This window comes from Antechinus flavipes, chromosome 6 (genome assembly GCF_016432865.1).
Source record: "Antechinus flavipes isolate AdamAnt ecotype Samford, QLD, Australia chromosome 6, AdamAnt_v2, whole genome shotgun sequence".
Classification (NCBI taxonomy): domain Eukaryota; kingdom Metazoa; phylum Chordata; class Mammalia; order Dasyuromorphia; family Dasyuridae; genus Antechinus; species Antechinus flavipes.
Window position 1 is genome coordinate 122,488,071 of NC_067403.1, and position 22,988 is coordinate 122,511,058.

General features: G+C 34.8%; 1 protein-coding gene and 1 non-coding gene across 4 annotated transcripts in view; one reads left to right on the forward strand and one right to left on the reverse strand.

Moving 5' to 3' along the window:
- C6H4orf47 (chromosome 6 C4orf47 homolog) overlaps positions 1-22,988 on the forward strand; it is a 56,738-nt gene that overhangs the window by 10,035 nt on the left and 23,715 nt on the right. For all 3 annotated transcript variants that reach the window (XM_051965494.1, XM_051965497.1, XM_051965496.1), the window contains exons 2-3: positions 14,853-15,035; positions 20,586-20,805. In XM_051965494.1, coding sequence (XP_051821454.1) covers positions 14,936-15,035; positions 20,586-20,805 — 320 coding nt within the window. In that variant the 5' untranslated portion in view covers positions 14,853-14,935. The remainder of the gene's footprint in view (positions 1-14,852; positions 15,036-20,585; positions 20,806-22,988) is intronic.
- Positions 21,616-21,695, reverse strand: LOC127542168 (small nucleolar RNA U2-19). Its single transcript, XR_007948564.1, has one exon. It is a non-coding gene; the product is annotated as a small nucleolar RNA U2-19 (small nucleolar RNA).

The following is a 22,988-nucleotide window of genomic DNA, read 5'->3' on the forward strand; positions in this document are numbered from 1 at the left end:
TAACCCACTCAATAAAGTCATGTTCAATGAGGTAGGATGTCAGTGAAGGTAGGATGTCATAAGTCTGTGGTTTCAATTGTATACACCTTTTGGTAAAGAACGGCACAGAGGAAGGTGTATACAAGAAAAGTCATGTCCTGTAATACTACCTTATTAGCTTTGACAGGTGGAGGTGTTGGTTTTTCACCACAAGGCATTGTCTATAAGTGGAAAACAGCAAAGCCTTTCTCTAGGCCACCATATGAACAGTGAGTAGCCATGGGAGAAATGCACAAGCCCATTGTCCAGTTCAGTCTCTAGGTGTCACAAATCACAGAACAATCCAATTCAGCTGTTATACTGGTGCTGTGTGTGCTGTCTTTGGTGTCATGATCAGGAGGGACATGGCTGCCATCAGCATCTGAAGGGCTGCTGACATCCAGCCGATCTTTCTGAGCCATTGTCTGGTCCTTTTTTTCTTGGTTCCCTAGGTCACAAATGTTTCTGAGCATCTTGAGGGTACAATTAGCCTGTTCAACAATGGCTTGGCCGTAGGGTTATATGGGATGGTAGTGGAATGGACAATGCCAAATTCAGTGCAGAAGTACCTAAAGGCAGAAGATGTATAAGTTAGTCCATTATCTGTCTTAAATGCATATGGGACTCCTGCAATGGAAAAGCAAGGATAAAGATAGCTGATCACATGCCTAACTACTTCTCCTGATTGTAGTGAAGCCATGAGGAATTGAGAATGTGTATCATTCTCATGTGTTACATGGATGCACTGCCTTTTAACATGAGTAACATCCATTTTCCATAGGACATTGGGTAACATACCACGAGGATTCATTGCTGTATTTCAGGGGTCCTCAAACTTTTTAAATAGGGGGCCAGTTCACTGTCCCTCAGACTGTTGGAGGGCCGGACTATAGTAAAAACAAAAACTTTTGTGGGCCTTTAAATAAGAAACTTCATAGCCTTGGGTGAGGGGGATAAACGTCCTCAGCTGCCGCATCTGGCCCACAGGCCATAGTTTGAGGACCCCTGCTGTATTTTGTGGAGCAGGATGAAAAGAAGCACTAGTAGTACAGCTGCGAGTTGCAGCTTCTGCTTTAGAAGTAACATATAGCTTCTGCAATGAGCGGGCAGATAAATGAAATGAAGCATGTGCCTTTTGGGCACACAAAGGATTAAGAAGGGCATCAGCTACCCTACTGCCCGGTACCATCAGTATGCATGATGAAAAAAGGTGCGACTCTGTTCAATGCATCCTGAGCCTAATGAAGATCAGTGATGGTAGAGTGCCTGTCATCTGTATATGCATGTGGTAGCTGTTGGATGGCTTGACAGACATAAAGACTGTGTGTAATGATATTAATAGCCTCTTGATATTGTTACATTGCATGTATAATTGTAAACAACTCATTTTTCTGTGTGAAATCAAAGGGGATGTCAAGGACGTGTGTCTCTTGAGTGTCCTCCCTGTATATTGCAGCCCTGTGATCTTTGGTAGCATCAGTAAAAAACATTAGGGCCTTGCATTGGCTCTGAAGAAAGATCCAGTGGCGATACTTTTAATCTTTTGTACAACTGCCTAAATGGCTGAGAAGTATACAAAGGTGCTAAGGGACAAAGCTGTAACAGAACTGCCCACATTAAGTTCCTGGGCAATAGCAAGCACTTACTGTGCTGGTATACCAAGACCCACTTGAGGGGCCCAAGATAAGTACAGCCCATTGGCAACATTGCCACAAAAAGGAACCGAGTTCCTCAATCTTTTTAGGATGTGTGAAGGTCTAGTAGGGTACAACCATTCTATGGGGTGTTCACCTTGGTGTAGGGCGGCAAAAAAGGGCTTATCAACAAATGCCGACAGCATCAAGGGCTGTGAAGGATCAATTCTAGAGGTAAGACAGGCGCACAGCAAAGGAATAGATTGTAATGCTGCATGAGCCTCTGTAGAACATGATCGTGGTGATGTCAGAGCAGAAGGGCCCTTTAAAATATCATTAAAGGGGTACATAACAGAAGGGAGAATCAGATGAATGGACTTCAACCACTGTAAAGTCCCCACCAACTGTTGAAAGTCATGAAGAGTTTTATATTTACCCTCATCCACCTTAGGAGGTACCTTAGACACAATAAGATCTTGAAGGATGTGCCCAAGATATAGAAACGGAGGCTTAGTCTGTATCTTATGCAGCGCCATATAAGGTTTTGCTGAGCTAATATTCAAATGATGTGTTGCACAATGCGTTGCAATGTGATTCTTCATTAGTGGCTACCAGTATATCATCCATGTATTGGAATATATAGACATTTGGGTATAAACTTCTGACTGGTGCAAGAACCTTGTCTATGTACTATTGGCAAAGAGTGGGACTGTTAGCCATCCCTTGTGGTAATACTTTCCATTGCTACCTAGAGTCAGGAGCTTGTAAATTAATAGCTGGAACAGAGAAGGCAAATTTCTCCCTGTCAGTAGGATGTAAGGGATGAGAGTAAAAGCAATCCTTTATGTCAATAACCACCATATGATATTCTTTATGAACCATATTAGGAGATGGGAGGCCTAGTTGTAGGGCACCTATGGGTTGCATGGTGACATTTACAACTCTCAAATTAATTAACATGCACCATGCTTTGTTCTTTTTTCCCAATTACAAAAACAGGTGAGTTATAAGCATTAAAGGAAGGCTCAATATGACCTAAATTTCTTTTGTTCAATGATGATGGATCTTAAAGCAGTGAATTTTTCATTTGAGAGGGACCACTGATCTACTCATATAGGACAGTCATGCTTCCATTGTAAGGGTAGCACTGCCAGGACCTTCTCAGTGGCCCCCATTAGTTTTCCTCAATGTGTAATGTTGTCCGAAGGGCTTTCAGTAAATCTCTTCCTTACAAGGAGGTTCTGAGCCCAGCAATGACAAGATGCCTAAAGACACTCTTCTGATTCTCAAATTCCCAATGAAATTTTACTAGACTGGGAAGCATGCTGCATATGCCACTGTTACTGTTTGAGTTTGAAGTGGCCATTCGGGAGGCCAATCAAGTTTTGTTATAAAGGATGTATCAGCTCCTATATCAATCATTCCTTGAAATGGCCTATTTTCTATATAAATAGTACACATGGGTTTTTCTTGTCCAATCATCTGAGTAAAATTCAACTCACTAAAGGGATGTAATGGGAGTGCTTTGGCAATTGTATGATCCCCCTTTAAGTTCACAGGATATGGGTGAGGATTGGTAACCAAGATAAATGGTTCCATATGTTTAATATCATAGTATGTACAATTATAGGTGCATAGTCTGAGAGTGCCATCAACTAATCTCCAGCCTTGGGTTGTATCTCAACATGTGAAGTAGTCCATGGGTTGACATCAAAACCCTCAACTGCATTCAAGTGCTGGCCATATTCCTCATTAGAGCTTGATAATTCCCTCTGAGCCCTGTAGTTCCTCTCTGGGTAGGTTCCTGATCTATCTAGTATGCATTTGGGGCCCTTTTGGGACCTCTTTGCCCATTTCCTTGAACCATAGAATTATTTCTCATCCTGGTCCTACAAAATTTTGCAAGCTGGTCTATTTTGCCACAAGCAAAACAAAGGGATTTTCTGCCTCCTAGTGATTGGGCTTGGAAATGTCCTTTTCTGCCACAGTTATAACATTTCTTTCCCTCCTCCTTCCTGTTCATCCCCTGTGTGATTCCCTGGGCTATGGCTGAGGCCATAGTATCTGCATTAACAGCCTCAATCTGCTTCATAACATTTATAATTTCAGAGATAGGAGCTTCTTTAGAACGTCCAGCCATTATGTGGCTGCACACTTTATTCATTCCCTCTTTTAAAAGTTGCCTAAAAAGAAGTCAGAAGCACTACCTTTCCCTATAACTCTTGTCAACTGCTGTTCTTAATAGGGACACATAATTTTGAATAAGTTCTCAGAGGCACTGTTTTATTGAAGTAAAATGTTGCTGTACCAACCCCTCCTTGTCTGTTCTTTCCCAAGCATATATAGCACACTGTGCAATAGGTGGAAATAGTCACATTGTATAAAATCTGAGTCTGAGTTGTGGAATAGCGGCCATTGCCAGTAATTACAAGTACAGATTCTTCTGGATCCTGTGGATCAATGTGGATCATTGGTCACAGCATATTTCCGAGCTGATTTAACAAATTCTGATAACCATACAACTGATTGGCCAGGAGTAAAACAAGCAGATGCCATAGATTTCCAATCATTCGGGGTAAGAGCATATCTACTTGATATCAATTGTAACATTTGTATGGTATAGGGAGCATTTGGGCCATAATTAACACAAGCTTATTTCACTTCCTTTAACATTTTGTCTCTTCTCTGGCTCAGCCTGTAGGCAGAGCTCTTGCATCTCTTGCCCTCTCTGCCCTAAAATAATCCTTTGTTCTCTGCCTCATCCTTTAGGGGGAGTTGTTGCATTTCTTGTTCTAATTGTCATAAGTCAGCCTTTGGTTTGTCTTCTGATTCTGCTCACAGGCAAAGTTCCTGCACCTTTTGTTCTATCTGCTTAATCCCCTCACCCATTCCTTCTTGCTGAACTGCACTTAATGGGTGTGGAGGTAGTTTTCTTTGCTATCTTGGTCATCTAAGGGCCTGTATCCCAGTAACTATGCTAATGAAGATATATACACTTGGGGGCTGGGGAGCTAACCTCTTGCTTTTCATCGAGCATGTTTTTTTGTTAAAAGATCACCCGTTCAATTTTCTAACTCATAAGATTGAGCTGCATGTACAACTGTACCTTCGAGTTTGGTCACAGCTAGACTCATAATGCTTCACTGCCTTCCCTCCTGGGTGGGGAACTAATATACCTTCCCAATTATGGAGCCTGACAATTTACAGCACTGTCCCCATGATTGGGCTGCCACTTGTGATTACCCAATCAGCAATCACAACTGCCAGTCTCTCCAAATTCCCAGGCCCTCAGAGGAATCTCTGGCCACTGTCTAGTACAGTACTTTTACCAATCTTACCTTACCCTTCTGACTTCCTGCTCACTCTTAGTTACTCCTAGTAGAAATCTTGGTAAAAACTTCCTTGTCCCCACAGTTTATATAGGGTCTATGAGATCACACAACCAATTAGAGAAGGAGATGCCTCCCACTGATGATGCGCTTCTCAGTGTGACCAAAACTCCTGCCCATGAGGCAGTCCTTGCTGGTTCATAGAAAACCACTCCTGAGGATCTCAGGCTTCAAGGCCTCTTTACTTCCTGATTGCACTGTGCATGGCTCTTCTTCTGACCCTTACACCCACCAATTGTATAATGTCCAAATTCCTAGAGAAGTTAAGAGAGATGATAGAAGAAATAGACAGCAAAACTATACTAATGGGGGATCTCAACCTTGCTCTCTCAGAACTAGATAAATCAAACCAAAAAATAAATAAGAAAGAAGTTAAGAAGGTAAACAATGTTAGAAAAGTTAGGTGTGATAGAATTTTGAAGAAAATTGAATGGAGACAGAAAGGAGTTTACTTTTTTCTCAGCAGTTCATGGAAGCTATACAAAAATTGACCATGTATTAGGGCATACAAATCTCAAAATCAAATGCAGAAAGACAGAAATAATAAATGCATTTTTTCAGTACATGATGCAATAAAAATCACATGCAATAAAAGGTCAAGGGAAAATAGACCAAAAATTAATTGGAAACTAAATAATCTAATCCTAAAGAATAAGTGGGTGAAACAATAAATGATAGACACAATCAATAACTTTATCCAAGAGAATGGCAATAATAAGACAGTATACCAAAATTTGTGGGATGCAGTCACAGAAGTTATTAGGGGAAATTTTATATGTCTAGATGTTTACTTGCATAAAATAGAGAAAGAGAAGATCATACCAAAATTGAAATTCTGAAAATAAAAGGGGAGATTAATAAAATTGAAAATAAGAAAACTATCATATTAATAAATAATACTAAGAGTTGGTTTTATGAAAAAAACAACAAAGTAGATAAATCTTTAGTTAATTTGATTAGAAAAAGAAAAGAAGAAAACAGAATTGTTAGTCTCAAAAATGAAAAGGGAGAACTTTCCACCAATGGAGAGGTAATTAGAGCAATAATTAGGAGTTATTTTGCCCAACTATATGCCAATAAATTTGATAATTTAAGTGAAATGGAGGACTATTTACAAAAATATAGATTGCCCAGGTTAACAGAAGAGGAAATAAATTATTTAAATAGTCCCTTGGAAATAGAAATAGAACAAGCTATTCACCAACTCCCTAAGAAAAAATCCCCAGGACCAGATGAATCTATATGTGAATTCTACCAAACATTTAAAGATCAATTAATTCCAATACTATAAAAACTATTTGAAAAAATAGGGAAAGAAAGTGTCCTACCAAATTCCTTTTATGACACAGATATGGTGCTGAAAGCTAAACCAGATAAGGTAAAAATAAATAAATTATAGACCAGTTTCCCTAATAAATATTGATGCAAAAGTCTTAAATAAAACAACAGCAATGAGATTACAGAAAGTCATCCCCAGAATAATACACTATGACCAAGGAGGATTTATAGTAGGAATGCAGGGCTGGTTCAGTATTAGGAAAACTATTAACATATTTGATTATATCAATAATCAAACTAACAAAAATCATATAATTATCTCAGTAGATGAAGAAAAGGCATCTGATAAAATCCATTCCTATTAAAAATATTAGAGAGTATAGGAATAAATGGACTTTTCCTTTAAACAATCAATAGCATCTATTTAAAACCATCAGCAAGCATCATATGTAATGGGGACAAACTGCAACCTTTCCCAATAAGATCAGGAGTGAAACAAGGCTGCCCACTATCACCATTACTATTCAATATTGTACTAGAAACATTAGCTTTGGAAATAAGAGAAAAAAGAGATTAAAGGAATTAGAATAGGTAAGGAGGAAAGCAAATTATCACTCTTTGCAGATGATATGATGATATATTAGAGAACCCTAGAGAATCAACTGAAAAAGTACTAGAAACAATTCAACTTTAGCAAAGTTGCCAAGACAGAATAAATCCACATAAATCATCAGCATTTTTATGTATTACCAACAAAGTCCAACAGCAAGAGATACAAAAAGAAATTCTATTCAAAATAACTGTAAGTAGTATAAAATATTTGGGAATCTATCTGCTAAGGGAAAGTCAGGACTTACATGAACACAACTACAAAACATTTTCCACACAAGTAAAGTCAAATCTAATCAGTTGGAAAAATACTAAGTGCTCCTGTGTAGGCTGAGCGAATATAATAAAAATGACAATGCTACCTAAATCTATTTAGTGCATACCAATTAAACTTCCAATAAATTATTTTACAGATCTAGAAAAATTAATAACAAAGTTCATCTGGAAGAACAAAAGGTCAAGAATTTTAAGGAAATTAATGAAAAAAAAGTGCTAATGAAGGTAGCCTAGCTGTGTCAGACCCAAAACTATATTATAAAGCATCAGTCATCAAAAACATTTAGTACTTCCTAAGAAATAGTGTAGTCAATAAGTGGAATACATTAGGATCATTGTAGAGGGCTGCAGATAGTGGGAGAACTCTGAGTGAGGTATAAGACCCTTTGGCCTAGAGGAAACCTGCTAAAAATATCTGGTTTGGCTCCCCATTTTACCTATGGAATTTCTTACCTCCCTCTCTGAGCAATCAGGGAAGGCATGACCACCAGTGAAGCAAGGACACTTACAGCAGTATGTTTACTTGGTGTGATTGATGAGATAATGGTTCTCTAGTTCTCATATACTTAGTGTGATGTAATGTAATGAGACTGTGAAGTATTTAAGGGCTAAAATGACTGGACACTAGAGCTCAAGCTCTATTTCAGACTCAGACACAGACACAGAGGAGACATAGACAAGGACTCGAGACACAGAAGATGGAGACAGAAACAGAGCTCTCCTGCCTTCATCACTCTTCCCTCTAAGACCAAGACTCATCCAGAAATCCTCTAGAAGGCTAGTCTGGACATTACATTTTGGCACCCAATGTGGGGCATAGAAGCACAAGAATTATATGAAGCAGCAGCAGCAGCATCTGAGATCCATTCTACAGGTCTGAGTTAGACCTGCAGCAGCCACTGGCAGGTGGCTCCCGTATTGTAACAAATCACAGGACAAAATAGTCAATAACTATAGCAACCTAGTATTTGACAAACCCAAAGACTCAAGCTTTTGGGATAAATATTATTTGACAAAAATTGCTGGGAAGAAACTAGTATGAAAGAAATTAGGGCTTGCCCCACACCTAACACCACATAGCAAGATAAGATCTAAAGGGTACATGATTTAGACATAGAATGATATTATAAGCAAATTGGAAGAATATAGGATAATTTACCTCTCAGTTCTGTGGAGCAGGAAGGAATTTGTGTCCAAAGAAGAACTGGAACTCATAATTGAGCACCAGTTAGATAATCTTGATTATATTAAGTTAAAAAGTTCTAGTACAAACAAAACTAATGCAGACAACATCAGAAAGGAAACAATAAATTGGGAAAACATTTTTATATTTAAGGGTTCTGATAAAGGCCTTATTTCCAAAAATATATAGAGAATTGACTCACATAAGAATTCAAGCCATTCTCTAATTGATAAATGGTTAAAGAATATGAACAGACAATTTTCAGATGAAGAAATTAAATCCATTTTTGGTCATATGAGAATGTGCTCTAAATCACTATTAATCAGAGAAATGCAAATTAAGACAACTTGGAGACACCACTACACATCTGTCAGATTGGATAAGATGACAAGAAAATATAATGACAAATATTGGAGGGGATGTGGGAAAACTGGGACATTAATACATTTTTGGTGGAACTGTGAACTGATCCAACTTATTTTGGAGAGCAGTTTGGAACTATGCTCAAAAAGTTATCAAAGTATGCATACTCTTTGATCCAGCAGTGTTTCTATTGGGCCTATATCTCAAAGAGATCTTGAAGGAAAGGGACCAACATGTGCAAAAATGTTTGTGGCAGCCCTTTTCTTAGTGGCAAGAAAGTGGAAACTGAGTGACTGCCCATCAGTTGGGGAATGGCTGAATAAGTTATGGTATATGATTATTATGGAATATTATTATTCTATAAGAAATGATCAGGAGGATGATTTTAGAGAATCCTGGAGAGACTTATATGAACTGATGGTAAGTGAAATGAGGAGAACCAGGAGATCATTGTACATGGCAACAACAATATTATATGATGATCAATTCTGATGGACATGTCTTTTTCCAACAATGAGATGACTGATGCCAGTTCCAATTATCTTGTGATGAAGGGAGCAATCTACACCCAGAGAGAGGATTGTGGAAACTGAATGTGGATCACAACGTAACATTCTCACTCTTTTGTTATTGTTCACTTGCATTTTGTTTTCTTATTCACTTATTTTGATTTGATTTTTCTTGTGCAGCAAGAGAATTATATAAATATGTTTACACATATTGGATTTAACATATATTTTAACATGCTTAACACATATTGGATTGCTTGCCATCTAGGGGAGGGGGTGGGGAGAAGGAGGAGCAAATCTGAAACACAAGGCTATGCAAGGGTCTTTGTTGTCAAATTGTCCATGCATATGTTTTGAAAATAAAAAGCTTTAAATTATAATAAAATAAAATTGATAGTTATTAAAAGAAATTATTCACTATTGTATTAGAAATGTTAGCTTTGGCAATAAGAGAAGAAACATTAAAAAGATCTTTATAGATGATATGATGGCATACTTAGAGAACCCTAGAGAATAAACTAAAAAACTGTTAGAAACAATTCACAACTTTAGAAAAGTTGCAGGATACAAATTAAATCCATATAAATCATCAGCATTTTTATATGTTACCAACAAAGTCCAGCAGCAAGAGATACAAAGTGAAATTTCAGTCAAAAGAATTGTCGATAGTATAAAATATTTGGGAATCTATCTGCCAAGGGAAGGTCAAGAACTATATAAACACAATTACAAAACACTTTTCCACACAAATAAAGTCAGATCTGATCAGTTGGAAAAATACCAAGTGCTCCTGGGTAGACTGAGCGAATATAATAAAAATGACAATACTACCTAAATTAATCTATTTAGTGCCCATACCAATTAAACTTCCAATACATTATTTTACAGATCTAGAAAAAAATAACAAAGTTTATCTGGAAGAACAAAAGGTCAAGAATTTCAAGGGAATTAATGAAAAAATGCTAATGAAGGTGGCCTAGCTGTGCCAGACCTAAAACTATATTATAAAGCATCAGTCATCAAAGCCAAAATAGAGTGGTCGATAAGTGGAATACATTAGGATTAGGATATAGTCAATAACTATAGTTTTATTATATCTAGTGTTTGACAAACCCAAAGACCCCAGCTTTTGAGTTAAGAACTCATTATTTGACAAAATTGGAAACTAGTATGGAAGAAATTAGAGTTTGATACACATCTAACACCACATAGCAAGATGAGGTCTAAATGGGTTCATGATTTAGACATCTTTAAAAAGTAATATTATAAGCAAATTAGAAGAACATAGGATAGTTTACTTCTCAGATCTATGGAAAAGGAAGGAATTTGTGTCCAAAGAAGAATTAGACCTCATAATTGAACACCAGATAGATAAATTTGATTATATTAAGTTTAAAGGTTTTTGTACAAACAAGACTAATGCAGAGAATATCAGAAGGAAAGCAATAAATTAGGAAAATATTTTTACATTTAAGGGTTCTGATAAAGGCCTCATTTCTTTTCTTACTTTTTCTCCCCTTCCCCCCCCCCTTTTTTTTTTTTTTTTTTTTTTTTGCTGAGGTGATTGATTGGAATTAAGTGATTTGCCCAAGGTCATACAGCTAGAAAGTGTTAAATATCTGAGACCAGATTTCAACTTAAGAGTCCTCCTGGCTTCAAGGCTGGTGCTCTATCTACTGTGCCACCTAGCTGTCTCTCTCATTTCTAAAATATATAGAGAATTGACTCAAATTTATAAGAATTCAAACCATTCCACAAATGATAAATGATCAAAGGATATGAACAGAAAATTTTCAGATGAAGAAATTAAAACCATTTATCATATAAAAAGGTGCTCTAAATCACCATTGATCAGAGAAATGCAAATTAAGACAACTCTGAGACACTACTACACACCTTGAGATTTGCTAAGATAACAGGAAAAGATAATGACACATGTTGGAGGGAATGTGGGAAAACTGATGCATTGTTGGTGGAACTGTGAACTGATCCAACCATTCTGGAGAGCAGTTTGGAACTATGCTCAAAAGTTATCAAACTCTGCATTCCCTTTGATCCAGCAGTGTTTCTACTAGGTTTATATCCCAAAGAGATCTTAAAAGAGGGAAAGGGATCCATATGTGCAAAAATGTTTGTGGCAGCCTTTTTTGTAGTGGCTAGAAACTGGAAATTGAGAGGATGCCCATCAGTGGGAGAATGGCTAAATAATTTATGATATATAAATGTTATGGAATATTATTATTCTATAAGAAATGATCAGGAGGATGATTTTAGAGAGTCCTGGAAAGACTTATATGAACTGATGTGAAATGAAATGAGCAGAACCAGGAGATCGATATTATGCAACGATCAACTCTGATGGACGTGACTCTTTTCAACAGTGAGATGACTGATACCAGTTCCAATGATCTTGTGACAAAGAGAGCTATTTACACCCAGAGAGAGGACTGTGGGAACTGTGGATCACAACATAACATTCTCACTCTTATTTGATGTTTGTTTGAATTTTTTTTACTCATTTTCTTTCCTTTTTGATCTGATTTCTCTTGTGCAGCAAAAGAATTATATAAATATGTTTATACATATTGGATTTAACATAATATAACATGTATAACATATATTGAATTGCTTGACATCTGGGGGAAGGAGTGGGGGCAAAAGAGGTAAATATGAAACACAAAGCTATGCAAAGGTCAACATTGAAAAATTATCTGCATATATTTAGAAAATAAAAAGCTTTAAAAAAAAAAGAAAGCAAAGTTAAGTCATTCAGTGTTGTAGATTTACTATATTCAGGTTCCCCCAGGTTCTGTTCATTTCACTTTGCATCAGATGTTCATTTAAGTCTATCTAGGTTTTTCTGAGAGCATCCTGCTCAGTATTTCATATAGCACAACATTATTACATTACAATCATATACCAAATCTTGTTCAGTCATTTTTCAATTAATGGATATCCCTTCAGATTGCAATTCTTTGATTTGAGAACTGCTATAAATATTTTTGTGCATGTATGTCTTTTTCAGTTTTTAAAAGTCTCTTTGGGATATAGACCTAATAATGGTATTGCTGGATCAAAGGATATGCATGACTTGATAGTCTCTTCAGTGTACTTCCAAATTGTTCAGAATGGTTGGATCAGTTCACAAGTCTATCAGCAGTGCATTAGCATTTCCTCCCATCTTCTCTAACATTTAACATTCTTTTTCTGTCATATTAGCTAATCTGAGAAAACTTCAGAGTTGTTTTAATTTGCGTTTCTCTAATCATTAGTGATTTAGAACATTTTTTACATGACAATAGCTTTAAAAATTTCTTTATTTCTTTATATGTGAAAACTGCCTGTTCATATCCTTTGATCTTTTATCAGGTGGGGAATGACTTGTATTCTTAGAATTATAACTCCATTCACTCTGTATTTGGATATCTTTAATTTTTTTGGTATATTGGATAGAGTTCTGGGACCTGAATCAGGAATGCTTATCTTCCTGAGTTTAGTTCTAGCCTTAGACCCTTATTTAACTATGTGAACTCTGGGCAAGTCACTTAACCCTGTTTACCTCAGTTTCCTCATCTGTAAAATGAGTTGGATGAGCAAATGATAAGCCACTCTAATGTTTTTACCAGGAAAATCCCAAAAGAGATTACAAAGAATCAGACATGAAACATTAGAACATTTCCTTCTCCAGTGGATCACCTTTTGTCAGAACTTCCCATTATGATCTGTCCATTTTGGGTAACCCAGCATCGCATAACTCATAGTTTCAATGAACTATTATGCAAGTCTTTTTGGCAGTGATCCAGATCTGGGCTCAATCAGTGACACACTCTTAATAACTGGCAACAGGTACAGTAGGTAGTGTGGGATTTGGGATTAGGAACACCTCAGTTTAAATCCAGAATTATATTCCTGATCTGTGTTTGGATCCTTTTTCTAGCTTGATAGCATTGACCAAAGCTTTTACTCCACTGGCTTAGCCTTTTATCACCCCAGAGTCACCTCCATGCTGAAATAAAATTTAAGATCACTTTGTGGAGAAGACTTTTTTTTTAAACATATGTTATCATATTTTTCTTAATCCTAATTTAAAAGCATATGATTGTTCATTGTTGATGAGTTTGTGTTGAATTCTAATATACATAAATCAAAGTATTCAACCTTTTTTTTTTTTTTTGGCTAAAGTGGCTGATTTTGTGATTAAAATTTTGGAAGAAGCAGCAAGCCTATATGACAGAGCATTGAACTTGGAGTTAAAAGGAAAAGGGTTCAAATCTTGCCTCTGATACTTTCTGGCTCTGTGGCCCTGATTAAGCTTACTTACCTCTGCCTCACTTACTTTTTTTTTATTATAGCTTTTTATTTACAAGATATATGCATGGGTAGTTTTTCAGCATTGACAATTGCAAAACTTTTTGTTCCAATTTTTCCCTCCTTCCCCTCACCCTCTCCCCCAGATGGCAGGTAGATCAATACATGTTAAAGTATATGTTAAATACAATATATGTATATGTATATACAATATATAACTATATAGTTATTTTGCTGCACAAGAAGAATTGGACTTTGAAATATTGTACACTTAACCTGTGAAGGAAATCAAAAATGCAAGTGGACAAAAACAGAGGGATTGGAAATGCTATGTAGTGGTTCACTATCATTTCCCAGAGTTCATTCGCTGGGTGTAGCTGGTTTTATTCATTGTTGAACAAATGGAACTGATTTGATTCTTCTCATTGTTGAAGAGAACCACGGCCATCAGAATTGATCATCATATAGTATTGTTGAAGTATATAATGATCTCCTGGTCCTGCTCATTTCACTCAGCATCATTTCATGTGAGTCTCTCCAGGCTTTTCTGAAATCATTCTGCTGGTCATTTCTTACAGAACAATAATATTCCATAACATTCATATACCACAATTTATTCAGCCATTCTCCAGTTGATGGGCATCCACTCAGTTTCCAGTTTCTGGCCACTATAAAAGAGGGCTGCCACAAACATTCTTGCACATACAGGTCCCTTTCCCTTCAAAGGGTATGCACAGTTTGATAACTTTTTTGAGCATAGTTGTGCCTCAATTTCTTTATCTGTTTTATGAGGGGTTAAACTAGATGTTATCCGAGGTCCCTTCTAGCTTTAGATTCATGATTTTAAAATGTTCCTTAAACACGTTGTAAGATGGTAATTGTGCTCAAATGATGCTAAGATAATTACATTATTATACGCACACATTTTAAAATGGAGGTCACTAAAAGATTAAATTTGAGATAGCAAACTTAGCCACCTATCTGTGCCCATTAGTATGTTAAGTGGTAAGCCAAAAAAAAAAAAATGAGATTTGATTAGCTTTCATTTATTGCTCCTTCCCTAAATATTTTCTGCAAATGCCTTTCTCCCTCAATTTTTATTTTAAGAAAACAAATAGCAGATTGTTGTTTGAAAACAAGTTGTAGATTATGGTTTGTTAAAAAAAAAAAGTAATTCATTATTATTGTGATCAAACCTATCAGAATAAAAAAATTTTTTAATTGAAATTTAAATTTCACTGAAAATAACCATTTTTCTCCTAAATTTTATTTCAAATATTATCAGTACACTAGGCATTTTGCATAAGTAAGCCTAAGAAATTTTTAAACTTCCAAGAATAGAGAACATTACTACTATAAGAAGCAACCATGCCTGGAGAAGGAGGAAAATCAGATATGGATCGAATTGGCCTGTTTAGTGAAATGGAATATATTACTATTGGGGACAGATATATATCACCATATAATCGTAAGTATATTTTATTTTATTCATTGTTAAATAACTGGTATTTTTTACATAAAATTTTTAGATTTAATGGTTGAGGTTAGAAGTAATAAATGTTTTAAACCAGCAGTATCAAACTCAAATAGAAATGGAGGCCATTAAACTATACATAAAAAATTCTTGTGGGCTATATATTGACTTAGAAAACTACATATCATCCTGTGTTAGAAATGAGGAACCTAAACATGAAGAATTATAAGTACCTTGCCCTGTCACACAGTTATAAACCACAGAAGAGAAATTTGACTAGAAATCTCTTCTGATCCTAATTTGCTGCATTTTGTTGCAATTCAGTAGAAAAAGCCAAGCCTCACAGAAGATTTTTAATTGCAAAATCACTGAAAACTGAGAGCCTCTAAAAATGATCTGGGTTGTCAAGCTGATTGATTTAATCACTAAAGAGAAAAAACTTGAGTTTAGTCATCATAAAACAAGAATTAACATTTTCTGATTAAAGAGCAAATGATTTCAAGATTGATGAAGGAAGGAGAAGAAGGATAAAGAATTAATGATCTGATTGTGTCTATTACTGAGAAAGAGAAGGAAAAACAAAACTGGTGAATTAGAGTTGGATGGAGACTGCAATCACAGAATCAGAATCTTCAATTTGAAAGGGCCCAAAGTGGCCATTGAATCCCATCTATACCCACAGAAGGATGCAGTATAACAAACTCACTAGCTGGTCATCCAGCCTTCATTTGAAGATGTTCAGGAAGATGGAACTCACTATCTCCTTAATCATAGTATACCACTTTTCTGGACAACTTTTATTGTTAGGAACATTTTTTTTCTGACATCAACTTTAAATTTATGTCATTGTAAAACTTTAGATGTTTGTAATAGTGGTTTTATTTTTCTTTCTCATTTAGGTTAGGGACAAAAGAGAAAGGAGAGGGGAAAGGGCAGATTTTTGTTAATTAAGAAATGTAATTTTGAAATAAGTTACTAGGTTGTTTATATCATTTCATCCAACTACTAGATTTTCATTCCAGTTAACCAGTCAACAAGGATTTTCCAATGCCAGAAAGCAAAAATAACAAAATATTGTGTACCAAAATATTCATAACAACATTATTTCTAACAGTAATAATAATAATACCTATCATTTGTATAACACCTACTTTGTGCCAGGTACTATGCAAAGTAATTCACATTTTAACTTTGTATCAACCCTTGCAGATGGGTGTTATCTTGACTCCCATTTTACTGTTGAGAAAATGAAGACAGAGGTTGTGATTTTTTCTGGCTAGTAAGTGTCTGAGACAGAATTTGTACTCAGATCTTCCTGACTCCAGGTCTAGTCCTCTATCCACTGTTCCATTTAACTATCTTTAATAAAAAAGCTGAATACAAATTTTGTATCACAATAGTTGGGAAATGGCTGAACAAAATGCAGTATGTTAATTTAATGGAATATTTCTATAACTTAAAGCAGGGGTCCTCAAACTATGGCCCGTGGGCCAGATGCGGCAACTGAGGATGATTATCCCCTTCACCCAGGGCTATGAAGATTCTTTATTTAAAGGCCCACAAAACAAAGTTTTTGTTTTTACTATAGTCCGGCCCTCCAACAGTTTGAGGGACAGTGAACTGGCCCCCTATTTAAAAAGTTTGAGGACCCCTGACTTAAAGGATGGTCTCTGGCATGCTGAGTAGACCTCCTTTGGTGAATTTAAAGAATAACATGGTTAAGAGTTTCATAGAAGGGGAAAATGTGGTTGGAGTATGAGGGAATTTACAAATGTTGAAGCTCACAGATTCATTTGAGTAAGTCAATATAAAGAATTATGGAAAAGTGAGAAGATTTATATGAACTGTTATGAAGTTTAGAAAGTGGATACAACAGTGTAAATGAAAACAAGAGTGTACATGAAGACAACACTGATACTAAAACTCAAGTCAAACAAAATAGGTAAGTTAAAGCATATACTTTTTACTTCAATTAACAATAAACCACAAAAGGAGAATTAAAAGGAATTTCTTTGGCTATATGTCTTCTATATATATATATGCTTCATTTATTTATATTTGTGCCCATTTATCCTATAGACAGTGTGTGTTTGTGGGATAATTCATTTGAGAGGTAATTTGAAGGAGAAAAATATTGTACCTACTAAATGTTCTAGACACTACCTGAATACTTCACAAACTATTAATTAGGGAAACATAAGTTAAAATAACTCTGAAAACATAATAAAATTCAAAGTTAGTATAATTAGAGACAGATATTCTATTATGCAATTGGAGCTGTGAAATGGTGCCATTTTTTTAGAATAAGGACAGTCTGTGGGATATGAAAAAGATATAAAAAAGCAACACCAGCAAAACATTTATTGAAACAACCTCTTTGGAAAGCAAAATGACAGCATGCAAAAAGAACTACAAAATTGATCTTTCTGAAAGGATGACTCTCAAGATTATATATTAAGGATGTTATAGAAAAGTGATCTTAAGGCCTATCTGTACAAAAATATCCACACTATCTTTGTTTGTAGTCTGAAAAACTGAAGATAGATTCTAGTATTTAGGGAATAACTGAACAAATTCTAGTATATGAAAATTTAAAATATTTTTAGTAGAATAATACATTTTGTGAAAGAGAACCTGGAGTAGAATATAGTGCTGACTTTCCTTGGAGTCAGGAAGATCGGTTCAAGTCTTCCCTTGCACATATGTGTCCTATGACGCATTAAATTAAATGATTTAATTTCTCAGACTTCCAACATTCTAGTTTTGTTTATAGAACAGATCATTGATCTGCCTTGATAAAAACAGTTCCAAATCCTATAAATTTACAGATATCTGTATTCTCTCCTCTCCTTCCTACAATCATCCATGAAAAATACAAAGGGATATGTAAAAAGTAATGCAGAATGATAAGGATAATACTGTAATGAAGATTGGGGAGTTGATCAAAATGTTCCATGTCTATTGATTTTCATCAGCTGTAAAAGCTGATGAAATTACAGAAAGTAAGGTGCAAGTAAAATAGACAAAAATATATTACAATCTTAAAGTGCAAACAAGTTTCTATACTCTTACCTTTCTATGAAATATGAAAAAAAATTTCAGTCAAGATTATTGGACTAGATTTTTGTAATCTTAACTTCCCTTCTGGAATGTAAATTGTAGGCAGGGACAGTGTTGTTGTTCTTCTATTTATTCTCAGATGCTAGCATAAAATAATACCATATACACAGGAGTTGCATAATTAGTATTTGTTGGAAGGCTAATATGGAAATACATTTTTTATGACTATGCAAGTATAAGGTATATCAAATTGCTTGTCTTCTTAAGAAGTGGGGAAGAAGGAATAGAGATTTTAAAAATGAATGTTAAAAGTTGTATTAACATGTAATTGGAAAAATATTTTAAAATTTAAAAAGTGTCAAATTTTAGGTATACTTGTATAATAAAACAATATTAAAGCAATATCAATACTTGACTAAGAAAACAGCATAAAGACATATTTATATAAAAACAGTTTAAGTCCAAATCATTGAAAAACATAGTAAATGCTTGTTTTTAATAGTATTTTATTTTTCCAAATACATGCAAAGATAATTGTAAACATTCACCTTTGCAAAATGTTGTATTCCAAATTTTTATCCTTCTTCTTCCCCCCTCTCCCTGCCAAGAAAGCAAGCAATCTTACATAGGTCAAATATGAACCGTTCTTCTAAACATATTTCTATAGTCATTGTGCTGTGTGAGAAAAATCAACTTAAAAAGGGAAAAAAAAGAAAGGAAAAAAAAAAACAACGACAATAATAGCAACCAAAAAAAAAAAAAAAAAAAAGAGGTGAAAATACTATTCTACTTTATCCACGTTCAGGATCCATAGTTCTTTCTCTAGCTGCAGATAAGCACTTTTCATCATAAGTCTATTATAATTGCTTTGAATCACCTCATTGTAAAAAAGAGCCAAGTTCATCACAGTTGATCATCACATAATCTCATTGTTTTTGGGTACAGTGTTCTCTTGGTTCTGCTCACTTCACTCAATATCAGTTCGTGTAAGTCTCTCCAGGGTTTTCTGAAATCAGTCTGCTCATTGTTTCTTACAGAATAATAATATTCCATTACATTCATATACCATAACTTATGCAGCCATTCCCCAGCTGATGGGCATCCACTCAGTTTCCAGTTCCTTGCCTTTATAAAATACTTTTGTACATGATCCTTTTCCCTCTTTTATGATCTCTTTGGGATACAGACCCAATAATGACACTACTGGATCAAAATGTGCAGTTTGACAGCCCTCTGGAATGGTTGGATTAAAAAATGTTTAATTGTAATTAAAAATACTTAGGCAAACTTAAAAGTCTTTTTTCTATATATGTAAAACTCTAATAGTGTGACTAGAAGTGGCTCTAGGTTCTCAAAAGCTTTTGCAGCAGATCCTAAGTACTGATACATTGAACCAAGTTTAAACTCTTAAGAGGTATACCCAGCAAAGGACTTAGTACCTGAATATCAGCTAAACTCGCTTCAGAGATCTTTATCACAAGGTTGATGGTTGACTGTAGGCTAATAACTTTTTTTAAGTCACAAAATTAAGAGAGACAGAATTATCCATGGTTTAACACAATGCCTAGTACATAGTTTATGCTTAATAAATATATATTGATTTATTATGACCATGTATCATTACAGACTTTTAAGTGTTTGTTAGATATATAACTAAAGTATGAATATATAAAGAAAATATTGGTATTATATTTGTAACATCCTGAATTGTCTGTTTCATTTATAATACCATATAATTTTTTAAAAATCTGTTTTCATGTCTTTAAATGTCATAATTTTCCCAGTTCACAATAATAATTGCCATATCATAAACAAATCAGAATGGTTTATTCTTTCCTTTCCTTTCCCTGTTGCTACCTCTTGTTCAGTTAGTAGTATAATTAGGAAAAATAAAACTTGTATAAATTGTTATCTATATAGTGCAGTATGGAAATCATCAAATACAACCTGCTGCCCATGAACTAAGAATTTTTTAATTTAACATTTTTACAAGTAGTAAAACTTTTAAAATGTAAAATCTATTTTTAGTGCTCTGGCTATACCAGTGTGATTTGGCAGAGTTGCCAATTATTAGAAAAGGCATTGAATTGAGAGTACAATGGGGAATTCTAGACATTTTTTGCTTAGCTTTATCCCCAGGTTTCAGTTTTGACATCTACAAATGAATAGTTTAGACTAACTTCTAACCATACTTTTCAACTATAAAAAGATATGATTCGGTCAGAGATTTTATATTAGGTTTATTGATGAGGTTTTTTTTTGGGGGGGAGAAAGGGAACAGGGTCATTTATTTTATAATAACACTGAATTTTCAAAAAACTACTTTTAGTTATATGCATTTCAAACACTTTCATTTCTAAAGGTTAAAACTACCAATTGTCCTGCATCTGAATTTAAATCTTATGTTTTAGTGCTTGAGAATTTTTTAAAAATTTAAATTGCTATAAAGAATATAATTTAATATGTTGCAACTTCTTTTTAAAGGACCTTTTAATGAAGCTGCTGGCAAAAATAGACAGATGCTGCCTGGGGGTAGTAAAATGATGTCAGGTCTACAACAAGGTTTCTTTGAACCTCAGTTTTTAAGGATATTTGAAGGTGAGGGCTACGTAAGTCTGAATCAATTAAGGAGGCGATATATGTTAGAAGAAGCCAAAAAAAATATAAGCAAAGCCTTCCTTCCCAGTAATGGAGAAAAAAAAGCGTAAGTGTTGGGGGGAAAAATATTAAATGAAATTTTATATATACATGTTTGTTTGTTTTTGCTCAGATACTTTTTTTCCTAAGACTTGCTTTTGTATTTTTTGTTTCTAGATATAATTCTTAAATTAATTTGATTTTTTCAGCTTATTGTTTCCACTTTCATATCTGTCCAAATGGCTTCATCTTAATAGTTTAGATAAGGAAATAGTTTGAATAATGAAGAACTCAAATTCGTACTTTCTCTTCATTTTTTTATTAATGAAAAGCATTTATTAAAGCATTGGGGCTACAAATACAAAATCAAAGCCAGTCCCTACCCTCAAGGAATTTATATGCATTTTAAAATTTAAGACATTTTTATGTTAATAGTGTTTTATTTTTCCAAATACATGCAAAAATAGTTTTCAACATTCACCTTTTCAAAACCTTGTGTTCCAGTTTTTTTCTCCCTCTCTTCCCTCCTCCTTTCTTCCTTAGACAGTAAGCAATCCAATATGTACAATTCTTCTAAATCTCTTCATTATCTAAGCAATTTAAACATAGTAAAATTTTGTATAGTTTGAGGTTTGAACTATTCAGATAATTGCTATGAGTAAACAAACTTGAGTGTCCTCTTTCTATTTGAGCTCAGTTCAGGTATAGAAACCTTCACAATTAAGAGGTCAGCAGAAAAGAACGTTTTCCTCACTGCATAGAACTAAGTAGCTTTACACACATACACACCCCAATCAAGTCTTACTTATTCCTCCTTCTCTACATTCTTACTCCCTACCCCACACTTTCCTCACAAACCATTCTAACTTCTCTTGCTTCTCAGAAACATATATAGATTATGTACTAGAAAGATCAGGTCTCCTGATGCATATATTTGACTATTTTTGATCATTGATCTATCTTAGTGAGAATAGATCTCAGAGGTGTCCTGTTTCTAGGGTAGAATCAAAAAGAACCAGATGAACTTTAAAGGAAAAAAAATTAAAATGAGAACACATTTTAGGAAGATTTTAAAAAGCTGCTGATGAATTTCTTTTTCCCCTTTAGCTTCATAGCCACACAAAACTAATGTAACTCCCCTAATAAAAATCTAGTTTTCATCTTCCCATGTAGGGATGTAAACAGTTTAACTTTTAAATGACATTTTTTTTCCTTTCCTGTTTGCCTTTTAATTCTTCCTTTGAGTTTTGTATTTGAAGATTAAATTTTCTGCTTAGTTCAGGTCTTTTCATCAGAAATGATTGAAAGTTCTCAACTTCAATAAAGGTCCATTTCTTCCCCTGAAAAATTATGCTCAGTTTTACTGGTTAATTGATTCTTGGTTGTAATTGGCTGTAATTAAGCTTCTTTGCCCTCCAGAATATGTTATTCCAAGCCTTCTAATCCTTTATTATAGAAGCTGCTAAATCCTGGGCAAATCTGACTGTGGCTCCTCCATACTTTGTTTCTTTCTGGAAGCTTGAGGTATTTTCTCCTTAACTTTATAGTTCTGGAATTTAGTTACTATGTTTCTTGGGACTGGTCTTGTGGGATCTCTTTCAAGAAGTGATTGATGGACTCTCAATGATTGTTCTGCCTCTCTCAATTAAGAATGTTGTTCTAGTATGACCAGGGTAATTTTACTGAAAGATATGGTCCAAGTGCTTTTTTTGATAATGGCTTTCAGGTAGTCCAAAATTCTCAAATTCTCTCTTCTGGATCTTTTTTCCATGTTGGTTGTTTTTCCAATGAGGCATTTCACATGTTTTTTCTATTTTTTCATTCTTTTTAGTTAGTTAGATTGATTCTTGATGTCTTGATTACTTCCATTTGCCCAATTATACTTTTTAATGTGTGATTTTCTTTCTTTATCTCCTTTTCTATTTGGCCAATTCTATTTCTAAAGGTGTTTTCTTCAGTCAATTTTTGTCTTTACTTTTCCAACCCATTAACTCGTTTTTCCATTTCTTTTTCTAGTTTTTCTTCTACCTCTATTATTTGGCTTTTAGAATCCTTTATGAGCTTTTCCAAGAAGGCCCTTTGGGCTTGAGACCAATTCATATCGCCCTTTGAGATTTTGTAAGTAGGCATTTGTTCTCTTCTAAGTTAGTGGTTTGACCTTCCCTATCATCATAGTAGCCTTCTATGGTCAGGGTTCTATTTTTGTTCCTTTCTTTTCCTTTCCTTCTTTTCTCTCTCTTCCCTTTTTCC